Source organism: Orycteropus afer, unplaced genomic scaffold (genome assembly GCF_000298275.1).
Source record: "Orycteropus afer afer isolate SDZICR_OR568_19922 unplaced genomic scaffold, OryAfe1.0 scaffold00428, whole genome shotgun sequence".
NCBI classification, from domain to species: domain Eukaryota; kingdom Metazoa; phylum Chordata; class Mammalia; order Tubulidentata; family Orycteropodidae; genus Orycteropus; species Orycteropus afer.
The window spans coordinates 1021135-1045890 of record NW_006922015.1 but is presented as its reverse complement, the minus strand read 5'-3'; the positions used below and the strand labels follow the sequence as shown (position 1 = coordinate 1045890).

At 40.5% G+C, this 24756-nt stretch overlaps 1 protein-coding gene across 1 annotated transcript in view; it reads left to right on the top strand.

Moving 5' to 3' along the window:
• Nucleotides 1-3569: 3569 nt before the first annotated feature.
• Nucleotides 3570-24756, top strand: part of SGK1 (serum/glucocorticoid regulated kinase 1) — a 168914-nt gene continuing 147727 nt past the window's right edge. The window contains exon 1 of the mRNA XM_007954033.2: nt 3570-3638. Coding sequence (XP_007952224.1) covers nt 3570-3638 — 69 coding nt within the window. The remainder of the gene's footprint in view (nt 3639-24756) is intronic.

Sequence of the window (24756 nt, the reverse complement as noted above, 5' to 3'; positions counted from 1 at the left end):
TAAGTGGAGAGATATTTTATTATTGTTATTATTTTACACATGAGGAAACTGAAACTAGGTCACTTGAGTTGACTTACTCAAGTTCATACAATCAGGGAGGGAAGGTTAGTAACCAAATCCTCTAAATTTTAATGTAGCACTCTTTAATGTAGCACCAATTGTAATGTTGGTGGTCAGTTCTACCATGGCTACTTTCTTTTTTTCTTTGCTTTATATTGTAAACAATACAATTGGGAAAAAAGTGAATGTGCCACCAAAAAAAAAAAAAAGAGGCTCAAGGTATTCTTTTAACATTAGAATTTTCCATAGAAAAAAAGTATCACTCAGGATAACAATAATATTGAGACTTAAGGATTGAAAGTCATTCGTTGTTACTAGAGCTCAGCACAGTGGTCATGATGGGAGTTAATGGTTTAAGAATCTCAAAGGAATTTAATGATTCCTGCATATGGTCTGGTGCCAGGGTCACCAATGTGGACTTTATTAGCTTTTTATTTAATTCATCTGGAAGCTATTCATGAAGTACCTAGCATGACCCAGGCATTTCACTGTGTCCTGGGTCTGCAGGAAGAATAAGTATGTTTAACCAGGGAAAAAAAAAAAAAAGTTAAGTAAGTAAATTAATTAAATTTAAACAAGTATGATTCATAGGGGCTGTTTTCCTTTTCAGCATAAGCAGTATTCTATGTGCCTTTGTGAATACTAATAACAGAGGGCAAGGGGACAATGACAGTCACTCTCCACCTACCTGCAGGCAGCTCTGTTTATGAAGAAAGAGGCAAGAGTGAGAGAAGAGATGCCTTCTTTTTCCTGAGTAACCAACACAATGCAGTTAATGTTTTTATATGACTGCGTTGCCCCAATATCATGCAGAATGATGGGTTACCCTCTCTGGTGGGGACCAGCACCTCCCCTCTTTCACCTGGCTAAGCTTTGTTCACACTTAAAGGCTCTGCTCTAACATTATCCCTTCCAGAAAGACTTTCTGCCCCAGCCCCACCCCACCTATCTGGTGTCACCCAAGCCAAGGCTAGGTATATATATATATAAATATATATATATATTTCTTACCACAGTGTGCATTTCTCCACTATGTTGTGAGTTCTTTAGTAACAGGAACTATTAAATAAAGCTTATGTTCACAGCACTTTCCATAAGATCTGACACAAACTAGGTAGTGGTGGCAACATCTCCAAGGGGTGGTATATAGTGTGGGGGAAGTATAGGACATAGCTTTAGCTGCACCTCTTCCTTCATAGCTTCTACTAGTCATTCCTCTTCACCCCAACAAAACATGCAGTCTATTTAAAACCAGTGTGTTTAGTATGCCAACATGGTGTCAAGGTAGTGTCTCTCACACTTCCTTCCAACCAGATTGCTTAGGGAGCCCCTCCTAGGTGTCACTCAAACTCAATAAATATCATTACAATACTTTTTTGGGGAAGTGGAAAGGAAAAGATTAAGAATGAACTTAAATGACCACTTCTTTTTTCCAAAAGGTTCTATTGAAATATAATTACAGACAGTAAAATTTATCCCTTTCAATGATATATACAGTTTGACAAATTTTGACAAATGCATATAGCTATCACCACAGTCATGATGGAGAACACTGTTATCAACCCAAAAACTCCCTTGTGTCCCTTTGAGTTCCTATCATTTCAACCCAGCTCTTAAGAAGGACCACAGCACCTGTCAATGTCAAAGATTAAAGAATGTTTCTTTGCATCATGGGCAACTTAAATGCATCTCTCCAAAATGAATCATTTATGTTCCCTCACTTATCAGTCCATCATTTGGTTGTGCTATGTTTTTCTTTTTGGAAACCTCAAAGCATTTAGCAAACAATACTTCATTGTTAATCCCTAAAACACCTGGCCTGACCTAGGGATTAATACCCTAATTCAATGAAACCAATGTCTCTCTTCCTCCAATTAACCTATATATGTGTGTGTATATATGAAAATATATATATTTTTTCTTTTCTTCTTACCTGCACCTGCTGTTTAAATATTTTAACAGTGTTAGGTGTGCTATTGTTGATGAGGAGGCTACCCCTTTCATCAAGTAGGTCCTGTGCATTTCCCTTAGTTAGCAGTTACAGTCTCTTGTGGTAACTATGCAGACTCCACATCTTGGGAACACTTGCTATATTTGATGGATTAGTGGAATGATTCAGCAAATGAGTGCACGACTGAATAAATGAATGACTGAATGAATGAATGAGCACTTGCCTCCATTTCATAGATGAGGCAGCGTCTGGGAGGCACAGAGAGGTCAGGTGACTGGCAGAAAGCCACTCACTGAGGTAGCAGTACCTGACCAGATGTCAAGAGTAATTTCTTTGCTCTTTTCATTTAGCTGTAAACTCTTTTTTAACACCTCAGGAACTATCAAAATTAAAGAGTAAAAATGGAGAAATCCATCACACACCATTAAGTGGTTTTTAAAAGTGAATTTAATGTGCAAAGAATAGCATGAATAAGGATTTTTGGAGTAACTTTGCACTTGCTAGGAAGAATGTTTTCCTCCCTTTTATTTGCCAGTCCTCCATTAAAGGGACTCACTAATAATTCTTGGTAATGCTCTGTGGTTTTTGCATGAAATATTTGGTACATGTCCGTTGTGTTCGTTTCACAGCCTTCTCTGCTGCTCAGTAAGTACATTGTGAGGAGAGAAGCCAGAAGAGGTTCTACATGGTGATGGTCCATTATTGTATCTACCCTTGCCCTTTCTTTCCTTTCTTCCACGTTTCCACAGCAGAAATAGATATAATTAAATTTCAGTTGAGAGGCTTTTATGCAGGAATAGGCATCAAAAAGAGTTCCAATGAGCATAAAAGAAAAACTGCATTTTTACAAAACTCTAAATAGTTCTAACAGCAAAAGAAAGGAGAAAAGAGCTAATTAAAGTCGCGCTTCCCAGGGCAGTCAAGTGCTTTTCCGTCTGTCCTGAGCGTGTGCCTTCTGTCCATCGAGCTCAGATATTCGTCAACCGCTGCTGCCCCCAGGCTCGCGTCCTTTCCCTCTGCTCCTCTAGCGCTGCTCACCCTCCCTCCCTCCGGCTTCTGCGCTTTCTTACTCCTCTCTCAGCTGCTTAACTACAGCTCCCACTGGAACTTGCACAATCAAAAACAGCTCTCCTCTCCAGCAGCCTCCAGAGCGCATCACCTGGAGCAGGGTGACTGGTTCGCCGCACGCGCCGCAGAGCAACCAGGTAGCTGGGGAGCAGGGAGGGGACACCCCTCTCCCGCGCTGGAGCCGCGGGCGCATCGCCTCGGAGCTTCCTTGGATCCGGCCAGCCAGCCCCGGGCTCCTGTAGCAATGATGCAGACGTCGCGGAGCCACGATGGCAAGAGAAAACCCCCCGCCGGTGGCCACTGAAAGCGGGGAGGGCTTGCTGCAGTGGCTGGTGCTGCAGAATGTGTGAGTGAGGAGCGGAGCCCCGCTCCATTCTCCAACCCCCTCTGTCTTCTTTAACTGTCTCCAGGAGGGAACCTGGCGAAACAGATGCTCTAAGCAAGCGGGGGCCACCCTGGATCTATAACTGTGAACTCCCTACTGTGGAAAATGGTAAACAAAGACATGAATGGATTCCCAGTCAAGAAATGCTCAGCCTTCCAATTTTTTAAGAAGCGGGTAAGGACAGGTTTTCTTTTTCTTTTGTTTTCTCCTCTTCTCTTAAACGCCTTTAAATGCCTGAGGTCAGCCTCACGATTGGTGGCCAAACCCCTCATTAATGCGTGTTTCTCCTAGCAGCGGTGTATCTGAGAAATTTACCTGCCTTAATGCTCATCTGTGGGTGGGATAGCCCAGGAAGAGTTGTATGGGGCGGGGGAGGGGGAGGCTGTGGTGCTTTGAAGAGGGTTAACCTGGGAATGGGGATTTGTGCATCAAAGCTACCAATATTATAAGGCAGTTTAAACCAAATTGGACTGAGTACAATTATGGCTACTAATTTAGTCTCAGACTACCTCAGTCGCTCTCTCACTCTCCTCTTTGAAGGGTTCAACTTTTCAACACCTTTCATTCACTTACCTCAAATGCTGCATTATCATCTTCATTCGTCAGCAGCAGTAGCTCTTGGTTTCCCTAAGGCATCCAACCAATAATTTGCTGCATCTCTATCTATAGTATAAGCAGCAAAGGACTGGAATGACCTTTTACAGAAACAATGGAATATAGCATTTTAAGCCTTCTATTGCGAGTTTCCTCAATTTGCTTGAGATGACTGCCTTTCTTCTCAAAAAAGAGAATAGTGGGCAACCTGTATTCGAGGGATAATTCAGAGTTATGCCACTGTATACGTTTATTTTTAAAACTCCTTGTTCCTCCATTCATAGTATTGATAATGTTACCAATTAATAATTGATTGTAAAGGGGGGGAGAGGTTTTTCTTTTTGTTTATTTATTTCACAATAAAATCAGTTCATTGTAATGGCAACACACTGGTGGTCTAGTAAATCTGCAAATGCATACAAAAGTGGGAAGTAAAGAATGAATGATTGTTAAGGGATTGATGACTGGCAACCCTTATGGAGAGTGTTTCTTAAACAAGGAAGCTTCCTCGAGCCTGTACAGCCCCATCCTGTTTAATACCCAAGTCAATCCATCCAAATGGTTCCCTTCATTCATTCTTCCTTCCCTTCATTCAAGTCCTTTTTATGTTGTGCCTGAAATGTAGCCCTTCACTTCAGCCACCAGCAGAACACAATGAGTCACAGCTGGGTTGGACTAACTCCCTATATCAAATGGGCAAGGTAGAAGGCAAGACTGGGAACCCAGGCAGCCCAGCCTATGAGATCCAGACAGAGGAGGAGCCAGGGCCCCTACCCACCTGGGACTGAGTTCTCATCAGTAAAGTGAAATTGTCTCTAATGTCCATGAGCCAAAATATATGTATCAAACCCCTCCCCCCAAAAAAACAACCTATGTTAGCCACTGCTTGTGGAACAGAGCACCAATCACCATCTTTCACTGGTGTGGACTCCAAGCTGAATGAGAGCAAGTCCAAGCAACTCTACAGAGCTCCACAATGTTTCTTAATTTTTCCCTGTAGCCCAATTACTTCTTTCTAGGGAAAGGGCCTTTGTGAGAACTAATTTCCAACGTTAAGCAAATGTCTGCTTATAAAAAATGCCACATATCATCATTTCAGTACTTCTTTTAGTTTAAGCCCTCTAGCTATTCTCTTTTTATTTCTTTATGTATTTGTTGGTATTAGGCATGGGTGTGTTTTAAAACTTCAGTTATTCTTAATCAACCAAATAGCTGTCAAGTAGATTTTTTTTTAAGTTGTCTCTTCTATTCTTTGCTATGGGAACATACTAATAGGAATACTAATTAACCATCTGGTTCCCTTCTGCTTAAAAGCATAATTTACCAAGAGCCTTCAGTTGGTGCCTCTGCAGACCTTGAATTTTGCAAATAAGAACAAGGCAGAGGACTGATGTCTTACCTGAACATGTGCAGGGAGAAAGAAGTTTAAACCAAGATAACTGACAGGTGGCTTTATCTGCCTTCTAACCTGGTTCTATCAGTCACTGCAGATAGGATCAGTACTCCCTCCAGCCCAAACAGACCCCTCAAGGGAGACAAATCAAGTAGAATATGTGTTTATTTCAAGTCATTGGCAGCCTGGGGAAAAATTCCTTGATTCTTGTCTATTTGTGGTAGATTCCACAAGTTCTCCATCCTAATAATTCACTTCAGTTTGTACCATAGCTTTGCTTTTGGTTCTGCTGTTGCTTATTTGTTCTTACATTACACAACAATATGTAAATAAAGTGTAAAACATTAAAACAATAAGCCAAAACCAAACCAATTGCCATGGAGTTGATTCCAGTTCATCGCAACCCATGAGTACAGAACAGAACCACACTCCACAGGGTTTGCAAGGCTGTCACCTTTTGGAAGCACATCATCGGCCTTTCTTCCGAGGTGTCTCTGGCTGGGGTGGAACTGCCCACCTTTCATTTAGTAGTGGAGCACTTAACCATCTGCGCCACCCAGCGGCTCCATTATAACAATATCTAGGTATACATATCCTACTCCTCCGCAATCTTCCTTTTCCCAGAGGTAACTGTTATCATTTTGGTGTCTCTACTTCTATTCATTTACATACACATTATATATTATCATGTCTCTCTTTTCAGCTAAGAATGGCCAATTTTTTCTATATTCAATTGTTGAAGTTCCATACATTTCTGCATATTTCTTATGAACCTAGCTAGATAGTCTTACAAAATGGACCTTTGTCTGGTGCCCACATTGAGCCATGAATAGATCTTGAAGAAAACAAAAACAAAAGACAAACCATAGGGTTTTTTAGGCCTTACTAAAAAGACTGAGGTTTGGACTGAAATTTTGATTGCAGAAACCTTAAACCCCTACTCTGCTGGTGACACACGTGTAGAGAGCATAAGAAGCTGGTCAAAAGCAGATAAAAAAAAATCTGTCCTTGGTACTTGTCCACCATTCAATCATTTAAGAGAGTAAGCCTTAAAAAAAAAGTACTTACAGCCCTGGAGTCAATTCTGACTCTAGCAACCCTGTCAGACAGAGTAAACTGTCCCACAGGCTTCTCAAAGCTGTAATCCCCCCCACCCCGAGGCTATAATCTTTACAGAAGCAGACCGCCAGGTCTTTCTCCAGCAGAGAGTCAGGGACAAAGCTTCGGTTCACAGCCAAGCTCTTAACCACTGCACCACCACTTACACTCCTTGGGTAGTAAGCCGAGACACCATTTACTGAATGTGTACCCTATTCTAGGCATTATAGGCAGAGTGCTCTTTGAAATCCTCACAGTAACCCTATGAAGTCTGAAAAATTATCAGAAGTGGAAAGTATTGTTTAAGGAGATTAACAACCTGCCCAAGGAGCTCTGGTAGCATAGTGCATAGGGCACTTGACTGCTAAACAGAAGGCTGGAGATTCCCACCAGCCACTCCTCGGAAGGAAGATTGGGCAATCTACTTCTGTAGTGATGATACTGCCTCAGCAACCCAAGGAAGGGTCGTTATAAATCGGGTCCGACTGGACAGCACATAACACACATAACAACAAACAACCTGCCCAAGATCACAAAGCTAAAAAGCAGCAGAGCTAGAATTTAAACCATTTTTGACCCAAAGAAGTCTCTGGGTGGTGCATACATTCAATTACTACCTGAGAGGCTGATGGTTCAGAACTCGCTCGATACCCATTGGAATTGCTTCCAAATTCCAATTTTGGTCATAGCCTTAAAATCCCTATGAAGCTCAGTTCTACTTTATAGTGTGTGGAGAATCAACCTGAACCTGACAGCAATGGTTTTTATTTATTGATTTAGACTTGAATCCTGTTCTCTTAACTCTGATTTTCACAGCCCTTTCTTTTTTCCACTGCAGGATCTTTTTTCCCCAAATGAAATCTTTATGCAAATTCCCAATTTATAAAACCTCTAAAAGCAGTCAAGCCTCAGTTCACTGTCTAAAATGAATAAATGGTGGACAGCTAGGGACTTGTATAGCCAGCTTCTCAAAGCCCCTTTCGTTGTGACAGTGACTGAAGGCAACTGTGGGGTACTAGGCATCTAGGAACAATCTGAAGAAACACAGGCCTGGTGCTTTGCCACAAGATCCCTTTGGCTTTTGCTTTCCACCCACATATTTTCAAAGCTCAAGTAAACCAGCTTCATTTCATTTAGCTGAGAATTGCTAAAGTAACGTCTACTCCCCTTCTCTGGGTTAATGACAAATTAACATTAGATGTCTATGGATTAGGCATTATTCTTATAGTCTCCAGAGATTCATTTAAGATGAAAAGAAAGATAGCCTTATTATACTTACTCTCACAATCCCAGAGCTTTAACAGTTACTAGAATCCATTTTCACAGATTCAAAGATTTGCTCAAATTTTTACATCAAGACTCAGAAACCATGAATGAATGACATTGTCTTCAACTTGATATCCTTTTTGGAAATATTCTAGGGTTGTAAAAAGACTTCAAAAGCCACAATTACCAGACCTTTTGTAAAATTCCAAAACATATCTAGACATACAGAATTTTCAATTTGGAATGAACTTTAGGAAAACCTCTCCTTCTACCTCTGTGTTTTAAAGATGAGGAAATTGAGGGCCTGGGTAGTGAATCACCTACTCAAATTAGAATAGGGCTAAGACAGTCCTCACGTTTAAGCTTTTCCCTTCCAGCTCCCTTATGCATTTTGCTATCAGGCTAATGCAATGCTTCGTGCCTTGTTCTTTAATTCTTTCCACAAATAGAGTAAGAACTCTTCATGGAGCCAACTGCCTAGTGACTACCAACTTTGACCCGATTCTTCTCTCTTGACTCAGTATTTCATGATTAAGTGCATCTGAACAATTCCTATATTGCTCTTTGATAATAATAATTTTATGATAATAACTATCACTTCTACAGTTAGTCCCCAACTTATAATGGCATTCTGTTCTGACAACTGTGTAAATAAGTTCTGAGATAAGTCAAATACATTTTCCTTTTAAGTTTTCATGTATTCATACAGAAATATTTTGAACAGTAAATCATAACATCTGTGAGTGAATATCAAAGAATGATAACATCAGCAAATTGGACACTACAACACTGTATGTAATATCTATTACTAACAATGAGATGCACCAAAAAAAAAAAAAAAAACGAAATACTGCAGTTCATCATAACTTGAATATGTTGTAAGTTCGGGCTGTCTGTCTAGACAAATATTGCTAGGCACAGGACATTGGCGGTTCAGTGATGGACATCTCAACTTCCAAGTGAGGGCTTAGTTCAGTTACCAGTCAGTGCATCCCACTGATAGCCACCACCCATCTGTCAGTGGTTTGCATGTTGTTATGATGTGTACAGGTTTCTGCAGAGCTTCCAGACTAAGATGGACCAGAAAGAAAGGCCTGGCATTCTACTCATGGAAAAAAAAAAAAAAAATAGCCAATGAAAACCCTATGGAATGCAACAGTCCAGTCTCCAACCTATCACGGGGATGGTGAAGGACTGGGCAGTGTTTTGATATGTTGTGCATGGGGTCACCATGAGTCAGAGACCAACTGGACTGTAGCTACCAAAAACGTTGCTACACACTGTTCTAGGAGCCTATGCTAAATCAGGAGCTCTGGTAGCATAGTGGCTAAGGCACTTGACTGCTAACCAGAAGGCTGTGGTTCAAACCCACCAGCCACTCCTCGGAAGGAAGGTTGGGCAATCCTACTTCCGTAGTGATACTGCCTCGGAAACCCAAGGAGGGGTTGCTGTGAGTTGGGTCCGACTCGACAGCACATAACAACAACAACATGCTAAAACATTTAAGTCTTCACACACAAAAATCTGAGGTAAGTGTTTGTATTATCTCAGTTTAGCAGATGAAGAAACAGGTTTATGAAGGTTAAGGAACTGTCCCTACATCTTACAACTAGTTAGTGGCACACTCAGTGCTTGCTTCTGAGAAGCTGGTGCCAGGATCCATGTCCTTAACCAGTATTCATTCCACTGAGTTCAAGGTCAGAGAAGGGAGGCAAAGTGCCAAGGCATTTGACTGCTAACCTAGGTTGGTGGTTCAAACCCATCAACATTCTGACTGGTCAATACACTTCTGTAAAGATGTACTGCCTCAGAAACCCAAAGGGGGTTGCTATAAGTCAGAATCTACTCAATGGCAGTGAGTTTGGTTTGGTTTTTGGTTTCTCTACCTTCCTACTTTCCCTAGAAATGGAGGGGACAGAGCAAAGGTTTCAGGATGGTTATAATGTTTACTCTTGCAGAGCTGAGAAATGAAATTAAGCTCCTTTGAAATGGTTGTCCTCCACAGCTGTTCCAGAAACACCATCCCTTTACACTTGCCTTTACAAGGCAAGTGTATGATGTATGCTTAATGCATCAGAATTGGAATGACAACAAAGGTCCATTTCTTATGCAAAACCCTGATGTCTTCTCCAAGGACTATCATTTCTTGAGTGCTAACTAAGAGTCAGCAACTATTCAAAGCATTTTATTCATGTAATCCACATAATAACCCCATTCTGCCCATTCTGTAGCCAAAGAAACTGAGTCAGAGAAGTTAAGTAATTAGTTGAAAGTCCTCGAGATAGTAAAAGATGTAGCTAGAATTCAAAGGCAGGCAATGTGTGTATTTGCATCCCTGGAACCTTCAGCTCTAATGGCTTTTCCCTGATTGGAAACGGTATTTGTGAACCAGATACAGAGAGTTTTGTGTTTTTTTTGTTTTTTTCCCATAGTTATGGAAAGTTACTTTGTCCAAGAGATTCCTGAGGGCAGTAGGAATGCTTCCCAGTAAATTAAAAACATGTCTTTGATTTCCCTGAGATAAACTAGATACTTTCTGGAATCATACTGGACTTAATGACTTCTCCTGTGTTTTCTTTGTTACTGCTTACCGTCAAGTTGATTCAGACTCATATTAACCCTATATGACAGATCAAAGCTACCCCTTAGGACTTCCTAGGCTGTAATCTTTATAGAAGCAGGCCGCCAGTTCTTTCTCCTACGGAGAGGCTCATGGGTTTGAACCCCTAACCTTTCAGTTAGCACCTGAGTGTTTAAACCTTGTGCCACCAGGGCTCCTTCTTCAGAAGTAACTAAGATCTGACCAGTTCAGTCCTTTCTGTAGATGTTCCCACAGCTCAGCTCAGCTTACTGCCCTGTCACACACCATACTGTTTACTTGCCTGTAGTTCCCACAGGGCCCGAAAGTCCTTAAGGGCAGCCATCTGCTTACCTTATTCATTATATCCCCTACTTATCAAACTGTATGTGTTCAGTGAAAGTGGGAAGGAATGAATGAATCAATGTATTTACTTGTCACCCAGACCTTGTCATATTTTCCTCCTTTTTTTCCTTCTCCTTCTCCTTTCTTGAAAAAGATTAGTGGTTTAGGAATCTAATACATTGTCACTCAAAAAACTCACTGCCATCGAGTCAATTCAATTCATAATGACCTCTCCTAGGGTTTCCGAAGGGGTATCTCTATGGAAGTAGATTGCCCAACCTTCCTCCCAAGGAGTGGCTGGTGGGTTTGAACCGCGAGCCTTCTGGTTAGCAGTCAAATGCCTTAGGCATTACACCACCAGAGCTCATTTGTCTGTATATTTGGATATGGATTATAAAATGCAAAATTCAAGTTCAAACGCAAGTTGTCACTATCTCTTAAGTACTGGTAGGTACTCAGGGAACCTGGACCTCAACTTGTTTCCTGTTCCAATGCTCACAGTCTTTTCTCAGACCCAATAGGACAGATGATTTTGCTAATAATTTTATTTACATCAGGACAAATCACTGACTTCAATACTCTATTCAGTACCTGCCTTATGTATTCTCCGAAATATAATCCTAATAACATTTTTCATTAATAACATTTTCCTATGATCTGAGGAGTCACTGAGTGTGAAGACCTCAAACTCAAAAGGCTTTTTTCATTTCCACCATGAAGTCACTGAAGGTTTGCGGAGGAGCAGGGGTGAGCTCTGCTTGCTGTGCTGTGGAATTACTCTTCTGGGCCACAGGACGAGCCATTCTCATCTACAGGACGAAAACAGTGACGAGCCATTCTCATGTCAAAGATATTTTATTGCCCCTGTGGCTCTCAGGAAAGCCCTCTGATAGTTAAACTCTTACTCAGTTACTGTACTTGGGAAATATTTTGACTAGAAAGTGTAGCAGTTTTCCTTGAAAGTTCTATTTTTTAAAGAACAGGTGCTGAAGTGTTTGTGCCGTATATAACACTGGAGTGAGAAATATTCCGAGCTTCCCCATAGTTTATAAATGCTTAACAAGGTAAAGCAGAGCTAAAATGGGGAAGTGGGAAAAGCCACACACACACACACACACACACACACACAGATTCCGATTGGAGATTTCTGATGATAAAAGCATAATGTTATGTGAATTGGACCACTTACTATTGTTAGTTGCTATCGAGTTGATGTAACTTGATGTGGGTCGGAGCAGAACTGTGGTCCATAGGGCTTTCAAGGCTGTGACATTTCTGAAGCAGATCACCAGGCCTATCTTCTGAGGTGTCTTTGGATGGGTTTGAACCACCAACATTTTGACTAAGCAGTCAAGTGTTTAATTTGCTCCACTCAGGGCCTCCAATCAGATCAATAGAAAATTTAATTAGTAATTTAGGTCAAGATAAAGATAGTTTCTTAGTGGAAATATTATGGAGGCATATTTTCAAAGTGTGATTTTTAGAACCACATGCCAGTTAATTTTTGAGAAGTCTAAAAAGTTAAATATATACACAACATTCTTAACTCTGGCAGAGAAGGAGACACCTCCAGACATACTAATGGGATGGTGTTTCCTGCCTGCTAGCTATAGCCTTGGTTCTTAAGTTGTCAGCAAGTCAGAGTGTGGAGTCATTGGTAGAGACCAGTGTGGGGATGAAGACTTGTACTATGATTAATAAGAAAATATTAATGATTTACTGAAGAATGTGTTCAGTGGAATTATAAAGCTTGAGAAGTTAAGGGATAGCACAGAGTGTTTTATGGCATTTAATTCGTAGAGGTAAATTACACAATTTCTAATCCATCTTTTGGGTGAAAAGTGAAAAAACCTAGAAAATGGCTCCTGTTTTCTTAGGGAAATGGAGGTATTCTCTTTTCTGATCAGTGAAAAGCTAGTTAAAACAGCTGTTGATTCTATCCCCTGGTGACCCTATGTGCGTAAGAGTGGAACTATGTTCCACAGTTTTCAGTGGCTGATTTTTCTGAAGTAAGCCACCATGCTTCTGAGATCGCTTTCTTCTGAGGTGCCTCTGGGTGAACTTGAACCTTCAGCCTTTTCATTTGCAGCAGAACATGTGTGGTAGTTAAAGTTATGTGTCATTTAGGCTGGGCCTGGTTTTGAGCGGCTGGACAACTAGCTGGATATAGTTATTCCCCATGATGACCCTGATAATCAGCTCCATGGTGGAATCTACGGTGAGCACTGAGTAGCTGTCTTAGGGCAGTCTGCTTCCGGTATATAAGAAGATGCTTTGAGAAAGGTCTTGAGCTTCTTGGTGCATTTAGATCCTCCATTTAGCTGAGTCATCAGTGAGTGGCCTACCATGTTTTCTGCTAGTCCTGAGACTGTTTCTGGACTTGAACTCACAGCCTGCCATGTTGCTTGATAATCTTTTGGACTGTGCCATTTTACCTGTTTGGTAAAATGTTTACCTGTTTACCTGTTTACTTGGGTTTGTCATCCTCAGCAGCCAGCTGAGTTGAGATACCTCCAGCTCCAGTGGGCTGGGATCAATGGGCAGAGCTGAAGCCTAAGGTCAAGGGGCCTTCACCCAGCCCTTACAGTTGGCACTTTGAATTCGGACTTCTAGTCTCTGAAAGTGTAAGAGAACTGCTTGTTCAAGTCATCCATGTGTGATATTTTCTGTTAGAGCAGCACTAGATGACCAAAACTGCATGTTAAGAATTTATACCACCCAGGAACTCCATTGAAGCCCTGTTTTTATCTGATATGTAACAATCTGGACAGGATAGACTTAAGGTAGAATGCCTAATTTTCTTAAACTTCAAATATTGCAGAAAATTATAACACTTTAGCAGGCCAGGTGAGACAAATGGGTTTGGCAAATAAGAATATGTTTTTTTTAAAAAAAAAGCAGAGGATGGCAATGTGCAAGTAGTGAGAATGTGTAGTAATTGAAGAAAACAAATTTACTAAATGTTATTTCATAAAATTTAAGAAACTGGGTGGCTGAGAGACTATCTAGTATAGGATTTAGGAGCTTACAGGTAAATAATAATGATCAGTAAATGAGTTTCTCCAAAGAACATCAATATAATTGCTTTCTCTTTCAACCAGTTGACCTCAAAGATTAAATGTTACATAGTACAACTAGGACATGGCCCTCATTGTATGCAGCCTATTTATAAATTTTGTCAAACCAGTCATATCTAATTTATTTGTCTATTATTCAACTTTTATGTAAAAAGCTCCACACCTTCTTATTGCTGCTCATACGCTCTTGAAGCCATTGCTAATAATTAATTTTTTTAGACAGGCACTCCTTAAATAGACATTTGAGATTAACCTTTCAGACCTAATTTCTAAATGCATAATCTGATGATGCCTTGGCAATTACCTCTCACTCTGTGCATTGAATTCTTTTCTAAATATCAGAGCAATGCAAATTTCCAACGGTGCTTTCCCACTTAAAGTCAATAGCCTTCAAACAGTATAGTCAGCATTTATTTCAGAATTAGTATTGAAATAATTGTCTTCCTATTCTGCTCCTCAATAGCCAACATGAATTGAGTGTAGGGGTGTGTCAGGCATAATGGTACCCAAAAAAACTCCAAACTCACTGCTATGGAGTCGGTTCCAACTCATAGCAACCCCTCCTTCGGTTTCCCAGATGGTATCTTTACAGAAGTAGATTGCCCAATCTTCCTTCCTTGGGTTCAAACCCACCAGCCTTCTGGTTAGCAGTCAAATGCCTTAGAAATTGCGAGTTTTTCACTGTCCTCACTCTACCCCTTTCTCAGAAACTTGGACCCTCTCCCCCTCTCCTTTATATCACCTTGTACTCCCCCCCCCCAATGGCACATGATAATTGTGGTTATAAATTGGTGTGGCTATTTAATTCATGTCCTTAACATTAATTAGTGGGCTCTCCCTGTCCACCAGCTCCATATCCATGGATTTAACCAACCATCGATTGAAAATATTGGAGGGAGACCAATTAAGTGGTCAAAGCTATCCCTCCAAAGCTACGATGGAACATAAAATGCTATTTGTATAACATTTACACCGTATTAGGTGTTATAAGTGATCTAGAGATGATGTAAAGTATTGCTGAGGATATGTGTGGGTTATATGCAAATACTACACTGTTTTAAATAAGCATTTGAGGATTTTAGTACCCACGGGGATCCTGGAACCAATCCTCGTGGATACTGAGGGTCAACTGTGATGTCCTACTGGACTGTGATCTCAGTGAGGGCAGGGACTTTCTCTTTTTCTCACCATCACATCCACAGATCACCCTGTCTCCTGGTGGGTTATAAATATTTGCTGAAGCAAATAAAAAGACTGGTGATTATAAAATCCTGATCTATGAGGGAAAGATGGGAGAGCATAATCTAAAACTCATGTAGATTTTCACATTTTATTTGAATTTAACCAAGGGCATATGTAAGACCCCATCATCTGAGACACTACTATATTCTAAATAACATTTCTTTTGAAACTGTTGTGTCTTCTATCATCTAGTGTGGTGTTTGGGTTTTTTGTTCCTGTGTGTGTGTGTGTGTGTATGTGAAGGGATCTACATAATAAATTGTTCTTGTAATTTAGCTGTAAGTGAAAGATTTGCCTTTTCTGAAGAAAATCACATTTAGCATGATATAATCTCTCAGTTTTGACTCAGTTGCCAGGAAACTCAAAGCTAAATTTAATAGTAAATTTCAGTGAACAAATTAGACAAGTCTTTAGAAACAACTCCTCAGTTCCTCAGTTCCTCAGTTCCTGAATTTGATTTTGATTTTGATGAGTTTTTTTTTGGTGTTGTTGTTTTGTTTTTTAACTCTCTTATTATATATACCTTATGGTAACTGCCTCAGTTGTTTTCAAAAGTAAAGGAGAAAGTGTACAATAGAAAAAAAAACCTAAAAGCAATTAGTTCCAAACATAAAAAGTAGATGATAATTGTCCTGCCAACGTACCACTATGATGATAAACAACATGCTTAAGAAATTTACTTCTAAAATATGAAGTACCTCTCTCCTAGGTTTCCTTCTTGAAAATTCTTTCCTCAGATTAGACAAAATTAAGCACTGGACTACTGCAAGTTTTATACTAGGTTTATTAACTCAAATATTCAATATGTCACTAAAGTAAATCTCTAGGAATATTTCTGCTTATCTCACCAAAATATGGATCATTTTCCAAACAGTATCCAAAGGTTCTAAACTTATGCTATCTGTTGTATAAAAAGGAACTTTGGTGGTGCAGTGGTTAATCATTCAACTCCTAACCAAAAGATCTTCAGCTCAAACCCACCCATCACTTCCCTCGGCAGGAGAAAAAACCTGGCCATCTGCTTTGTAAAGATTATAGCCTGGGAAACTCATGGGCAATTCTACCCTGTCACGTGGTGTGGCCATGATTCAGAACTGACTCAATGGCACACAACAACATTTTATAACAAATTACCCACAACTGAGTTACCAAAGCAATAGCCATTTTATTTGCTCATGATTCTGTGGGAACTTGGGTTGAGTCATGTGGGTGGTTCTGTTCTTGTGGTCTGTGGTCGTTCATTTGGCTACATTCAGCTGGTAGCTGGGCTTGGTCAGAAAGTCAAGAAAGGTTTACTCTCATGTCTGGTGCCTCATTGCTTCTCTATTAGCCTCATTCTCTCTGCGTGCAGCTTGGACTTCCTCACAGTAATGTGGTTTTAAGATAGTCAGGCGTCTTAGAGGGCTGCTGGCTTCTAAGAGGAGATATTCCATGACAGTGGACAGAAGCTGCAGAGCTAAAGCCCTTGAAAGCTATATAATGTCACTTCCACTGAGCCCTATTCATCCAAACAAAGTCACAGGGCCGGCCTAGATTGAAGTAAAGGGGGAATAGCTCCTTCTGTCAGTGGGAGGAGTGGTAAAGAGAAAGGATGTGACCGTTACGTTTGTTCCACTAAAACACAGCATCATTTTCCAAAGTGCATCCAAATGTACTGAATTTTACTATGATTTAAAACAACAATTAGTTACAACCAAAACAGGAGAAACACCCAAACCCTTATTGGAGACACATATTAAGAGATCAGACAAACTCAGCTGGATCCTTAAGTACCTTATTTAAAATAAACAAATAAACCAAATCAATTATCTATAGGAGACCAAATAGTCAAAAATGATGTTAAAGCAAAGATGAAAATGTAGAGGGTCAGGGAAACTAGAGTACTGGAAATGGTACAACCAGAATGGAGTGAATGAGAATGATGGCACACTGTGAAAAATGTAACCATGGAAGAATTTGTGTAGAAATTGTTGAATGGGAACCAAATTTGCTGTATAAACTTTAACCATAAACACAATAAAGTAATAAAAATAATACTAAAAACAATAAAAAATACAGTGTGTCAGTGTAGAGCTGTGCTCCATGGGTTTTTGCTGGGTGGTTGACAAACCTTTTTTCCCAGATGCCCCTTCTCACAGGCAGCAAGTGTGTTAACCTTTTGTACCACACAGGGACTCCTACGACATTACTCACCAGGTTTGTAACACGAGGCAAGCTATTTAATGTTTTAAACCTGTTTGCTTCTCTGTAAAGTAAACAACAATAGTATCTACCTCATAAAAGTGATGTGAGGATTAAATGACATAATACAAATAAAGCATTTAGTCCAGTGCCTGGTACATATTAAGCACTCAACACATGTTAAATATTATCAAGACAGACCTCAAAATTACAATCTTGCTGAATAGCCTACCTTTCCAAACTTTTTGTTATGGTGCAGGTTGTGATTTTACTCTCAAGTCCACATGTAGACATGCTGAGGTGATATCCCTTTGCTTTTGTATTTTATTATTTAAAGGTTGTTTCTCAAAAGATCTCCATATGGTCAGCTAGATAGCAGTTTTATTAAGTTATTTAGTTATTTCCAGAGGCTCAGGAGCCAGTGAACATAATTAATTTATCTTCTATAGATACTTGTCTCTAGAGCAACTGCAAAAGCCCAGCTTCATTGCTGAAATGGTATTTCATTTCCACAGGATCTCATTAAATCAAATGACACCAAATTACTCTGCTTTCTTAGTTACATATGCACAAAGCACAAAGGCAGGAACGAATACCCAAACAGTTAAGTTCCAACATATAATCAATTATTGATGAGATTCTTCTGAATTCAATGAATTTAATGTGAAGTTTTGTTTTCTAATCTACTTTGCTGTTGCCAAGGCAAGACTTGCAATCCTTTTAAAATTCAATATCATAATCCATATGACTCATCAACATTCTGAAGTAATCTTCAAAATCCTTTTATCACTCTTCTTTCACCAAAATATTTCTTACTAAAGGCTCAAAAACTCATACTGGAAGGCATTTTATCTATCCTTCCTGTGAAAAGAAATTTTCTTTAAGATGAAACTCTTTCATTTTGCACTTTTTTATTTTGTCTTGTGGACACTTATCCATTCTTATCTCACCTTCCCCCTTCCCAGCATGCCTCACTGTGGACCTCCCCCCCACCACCAAAACCACCACTACTGAAAGCTCATTTAGAGCTTCTGGAGCGCAGTTCTCTAGGTTCCCCTCCGACCTCTGGGCTATTTCTTCATTTCCTTTCAGGGCCCTCTGGGTCTATTGGACTTCTACTATAGCATTGGCTCAATTCTTCACTAACTGGCCTCCCTTCCCCTCATCTTCTCTTACTCTCTTTTCCCTCTCACTCTGGTTCTCAATTTTTCTCACTCCCTCACATTCTCTCCTCCCCCCCCACACACACGAATTTATTCATTACCATGCTTTAAATACCATTTATGCATCTTCTATATATTTATCAGTCCTCTGAATACCTGATTCTTATTTCCAAGGTAGGTATTAAATATTACCATTGAAATGTCTAACACCTTAAAATGTTGTTGTTGTTATGTGCCGTCGAGTTGGACCCGACTCATAGCGACCCCTCCTTCAGTTTCCCAGGCAATATCACTATGGAAGTAGATTGCCCCATCTTCCTTCCAGGGAGTGGCTGGTGGGTTTGAACCACTGGCCTTCTGGTTAGCAGTCAAGTGCCTTAGCCACTATGCTACCAGAGCTCCCTACACCTTAAAATAGTCACATCCAAAACTGAACTCTTGATTTTCCTTCCTAACGAATTTTGTTCCTTCCCCCATTTTCCCCATCTCAGTAAATGCAACTGTCCTTACTAATTTGTGGGAGCAGAAAACATAGAAATTCTTCCTCCTTCTTGTCTCCCATTCAATTCATCAGCAAGTTCTCTTGATTCTACCTCCCCAAAATATCTAAAAATGCCCCTTCTCTATCTCCAAGGTCTTTGTGGCCTTTGCTATCTCCAGGGTCTTTGTGGCCATAGCCATATTTGCCTGGACTTCTGAAGATAGGCTGTTTTCTCATTTCTCCACATCTACCTCCCTCACAACACCTTTTCTTTCCATGGCTTTCACATGAAGAGATCCCAGCACTTTAGACCAATCAGCTACTTTCTAAGTAGTGAGGTTTTCCTGAGGAAACAAGGTATTGACAGAGAGAGGAAAGTAGTACTGCCCTAGAGTTAAACCCAGATGTGGTAAACATGTTGTTGTTGTTGCTGTTATGTGCCGTCGAGTCGGCCCTGACTCATAGCGACCCCTCCTTGGGTTTCCGAGGCAGTATCACTACGGAAGTAGGATTGCCCAACCTTCCTTCTGAGGAGTGGCTGGTGGGTTTGAACCGGCAGCCTTCTGGTTAGCAGTCAAGTGCTTTAGCCACTATGCTACCAGAGCTCCTATTAGAAGCTAAATTCCCTCTCTTGTGGCAACAAACTTACCTACTTTCTCCGATATCTGCTGTTTGTTTAATTCTCTCTTTCTGTCTCTCTCTATTATTTATTATTTTTAAAAATTCTAACACTGTTAGATAGATAGAAATAAGTATTGATTTGGGCGAAGAGAAGGGCAATGTACCAAATGTGAATGAGCAATATGGTGGCACTGAGGAAGAGAAAGACATAAAGAGAGGTTCATGGGAGGTACAGACAACAAAGATGAACCCTTTTGCACATACAGTATTGCGTTGTCAGTGAAGGAAAACATAGGTAAATGGGTGGATATATGGGTGGACAGATGGGTAGATAGACTGAACTAGTAGGTATGAAGCAGGGAGTGTACCCAAGAACATGTATAGGGTTGGCAAACAATGATCCTATAAGTTTATGTGTATGATCTGAATTCCCAAGTGTATAGTAGAGCTGACAAGAGGCAAGGTGGTAGTCACTGCTTGGTCAACCAGTCAGCTACCCAGAGGGACTGAGTAGTTGAACCTATGGGCTCGGGACCATAGTCACAGGTGACATCAAGCTCAATTGGCATAACATACTACACAAAACATTGTTCCACCTCCTATTTTGGTGAGTAGCGACTGGGATCTTAAAAGCTTGCAGGCTGCCATCTAGATGCAACGATGGGTCTCTCCTCATCCAGAGCAAAGAAGGATGAAGAAAACCAAAAATTCATGGATATAATTAGTCCTAGCAACTGGTACACCATCCAATCTGTAGCCTATATGACTATGAGACCAGAAGAACTAGATGGTGCCCAGCTACCAATGTCAACCACTTGGAAGGAGATCTATGTAGGAGATCCTGGATAAAGAGGGAGAACAATATGGACAAAACTCAAAATCATTTGGAAAAGAAAAAGGTGGGGGGACCAGGTTTGCTGGTCTGATAGAGCCTGGTGAAACCACTGAGACTATGGCCTCTAGCTGCCCTTCAGGTCTGGAATTGAACCCATACCTGTGGCTTCCAGCCAAGAAAAAGACAGGCACATGAGTTGAACATTTACTTGAGGTAGATACAGTCCTTGGAGAGGACAATCATGGGAGAAAGAAGGGCTGCTTATGCACAGGAAGACAGCTCAGGGGGCAGGAGGGCATGGAAGGATAGACACAGTGAAGAGGTAATTATCAGGAGGAAGTAGGAGGGGAGCTGTTGCATTGTGGTATTTTGTGGTCAATGTCATGAGACAAAGTGTATGTGAACTGCTGTATGGAAAGTGAATTTGCTCTGTAAGTTTTCACCTAAATCACAATTACAAAAAAAAAAAAAAGTAAAGCATTTCATTCTCTAAAGAATTGAAGTATTTGGACCCTCTTGAGAACAGCTGATGCTGGCATGCTTTAGTTTAAGGTACATAGGCTATCCACACCTACCTCAGGGCTGAGATCACAGGGATTGGAAAATCTCCCAAGGGCTCCAAACTCCTGTCAAAAGGAAATGGCCTAATTCTTTCCTTGAGACTAGAATAAACAGGCACATCTAAACTTTGAGTAGTTCCAGATTGGGAATCTTTTTTTTCCTTTTTTCAAATAAAAGCAGTTTATTAAGCCAGATTATAATAATGATTTTAAGTACTTTTATTTATGGCTTTTACTATATGTCAGCTGATGCCTTTGGCTTATTTTCAAAGTGCTCTGTACTCTGGACCCATCAGACATACCTTATCTTCTCTGTGCTCCTCGGTATATATCTCCCTGCCTCTAATATGTCAGGAAGACACTCCTCCATAGTCATTCTGAAACATCCTCTTTCTCCTGACACTATGCTACCAGAGCTCCTGTAGTTTGTATAACATTCTATAATTTTTCTCCCTGTGTCTCACAACTCAAGAATGCAAGTATCTTTAGCCTTGCTTTACCAATAAGAACACTGGGCATCAGAAAAGTTAAGTGAATTCCCCTCCCCATGGTCACACAAATAGGAAAAGCCATGTCAACTGATAGCATAAGTTGGAAGTTACTCAACAACAATGGTTTGGGTTTGGTTTTTCCAGTACAACACATCTTTTCTGGCAACAGTTATGGTTTTTACTGGGCTTTTGATGCTGACCATCTATTACTGTAGGAACTTCAGAAGATTGAAAATGGAGTTCTTTGTTCTCTTGCTAGTATCCTCAGATGCTTTGGTCTACTAATAGAAGGGAGTATACTTTTGTGTCAGATCTACCTTCTAAAGAGATTTCAGCCCCACTTCCATTTCCCCACTTAAAGTCTTTATGCCACTTCCCTAGCCCAGACTACCTTCCTCTTTCCCTGGAGAACTGCCATCACCTCCTGACTAGCCTGCTGCCGCCAGCCTTGCCCCATGAAGTTTTCCACACTGCAGTATAGAAGAGCATTCTAAACCACAGATAGAGCTTGACATCCCTGTGCTTAAATGGTTCAATGGCTTGTGACTCTCCAAATAAAGTCCCAGCTCCTTGGCATTGCATATAACGCTTTCTATGGCATGGTCCTTGCTTGCTCCTCTTGCTTCTCATGTCTTTACTTTTCTGTTCTTTCTCTGTGCTTGTCCACTGAAGTCCATTCCACAAGCTTGTGAATAACTTACTCTTTCCCAGCTGCACTCTCCTGTCTTTTGGTCCAAGGACTCTTCACCTGCAGTCCACGGACTCCATGTGAGGTCTGTGAATGGAATTCAGGAGCGTGGATGGAAAAAAAAAAATGCATATTTCTTTTTACGAATTTCTAACTGAAATTTAGTATTTCCTCCAATGCTGAATGTAATTAACAAACCATAGTAGTAGTCCTGTTGTGTGTCATCAAGTCGATTTTAATTTATAGTGACCCTATATAGCAGAGTAGAACTGCCTCAGAGGGTTTCCTAGGCTGTCACTAGTTGAAATTAACCCATGGAGCAGCTCATGAATTCAAACTGTTGCCCTCTTAGCAGCTGAAAGCTTAACCACTGTACCACCAGGGCTCCTTATAGTGGTATTACCAGTACCTAAGGCTGGTGGTTCAAACCCACCATCCACTCCCTGGAAGGAAGGTTGGGCAATCTACTTCTGTAGTGTTATCACCTCAGAAACCCAAGGAGGGGTCGCTATAAGTCAGACCTGACTTGACAGCAGTGTTTTTTGTTTTTTTTTTTAATGAGTTTGTCACAAACAGAAATGACAGATTTTTTTTTTACTATGTTGTTGAAAGTACCTTGATATATCATTCATACTCATCACTACTAAGAAATTACAGTAGTTATTAACTCTCCTCTAGACCTTATTGTCTACTACATTAATAAAGAAACACATATAATACTAATGGCTTTTAAAAAATACTTTACTAACTGCAATTGAATATGAATTCCTGAGTGGTCCAAGTGGTTAATGTCCTTGGTTGCTAATTTAAAGGTTGAAGGTTTGAGTTCACCCATAGATACCTCAAAGATAGGCTTTGTGACCTACTTCCAAAAAATCATCTAGTGAAACCCAGTGGAGCACAGTTCTACTGTAACACACATGGGGTTGCCATGAGCTTGGGTTGACACAATAGTAACTGGTTTGGTAGTTTAATTGGTTGCCTTTGTAGTCTTATGACTTTACTTTATTCATTAAAAGCATAGTCTGAAAAGGTTTCACCAGCTTCACCAGGTTGTCAGAAATTAATTTAAAGTCAAGACTCCCTGTAGTACTTCCATTCATTGGAATTTTCTTCTGACCTTGAGTTCCACACTTTTCACCTACCCAACACCCATTTATTCATCCCACAGGGCATATTTAAAGGTGTGCCTTGGAGCTCATTTTCTCTGATCCTTCAAGACTGGGAGCACCTCTCATGTGTTTCTTTCACTATCTGATCTTTCCTCAGTTAAGGCGCTGATCACACTGTGGTATAACTACCCTTTCACTCCATGGAGTAGGGACACAAGCTCCTTCATGCCCCCGCCCCTGTGGCTTTATCCTTGTTATATCCACAGTGCCCAACATCCAGTGAGTGCTCAGTGATCCTCAATTAACTGTTGGCTGATACAGCTTGTTGCAGCCTTGTGACCCATTCAAAGCCATTCATTCAGTCAGTCACAGAAATATTTATTGGAAATCTACTAGGTCTCAAGGACTGTTCTAGGCACTGGGTATACATTCATGAATAATACAAGCAGAATTACCTGGCCTAGGATGCTTATTACATTCTTAAGAGCTGAGTTAGTCAAGAAAACTTTAAAAGTAAAGCACAATGTATTAGATGAGATAGGAAACTTGCTGGAGCAAAGTAAAGATGGGAAAGGGAAAAGGAAAGGACTGAGGGGTTGAAGGCCAAGGAAGGCCTCTCTGCTACAAGTTTCTTGCCTAGCGGGTGCTATATGTACAGCCACATGCTCTGAAGAAGATTCAGAGAGACCTAACTCATCTCTTTGATGGTAGGTGTGTATAAAACTGCTGCTTCTGAAATACGGATTGCAAGATTCTCAAGAGCCAAATGCCTTTCCCTCGCCAGCACCTCCTGGACATAGCATAGTCCAGGGTGACGAAGTCTTTGGGAGGAATATTGGGATCTCAAATTGTTATTCCGGACTTGCCATTTATCTTTCCATTTCTACATTTCAGTTTGACATAAGCAGTTCTCTCTGTGCGTCATCAAGGAATTAATGAGGCCATTCAAGCAGATAAAGAGGACTAGTTTTTGACAATCAGATAATTATATCTGATATATGTTTTTCAGTGTCTTTATAAATCACTTTAATAACCATGTTACCTTGAGTTTGGCTTTATATTGTTTACTTTTAAGTCACAAAAGATAAGCATTGTAGATTCCAAGTCTAACTATAATCTTTACTAAGGGTTCTGAGTTCTCTTCTCATTGACATTTAAATAGAACTTTTTATGAAAATAATTAATATCAAGTCTAAAGATCTAAAGGTTAGTTTTCAAAGTTAGATCAAAAAACCAAATCCAATGCCACTGAGTTGATTCCAACTCATGGTGACCCCATGTGTTACAGAGTAGAATTCCTCCATAGGTGGAGTGTTAGGTGCCATTGAGTCGCTTCCGACTCATAGCGACCCCATGCACAGCAGAACAAAACACTGCCCAATCCCGCGCCAGCTCCACGATTCCTGCTATACTTGAGCCCATCATCGCAGCCACTGTGACAATCCATCTCGTTGAAGGCCTCCCTTTCTTTTGTCGACCCTCCACCCTACCAAGCATGACATCCTTCTCCAAGGAATGGTCCCTTCTGACAACATGACCAAAATAGGTGAGATGAAGTCTGGCCATT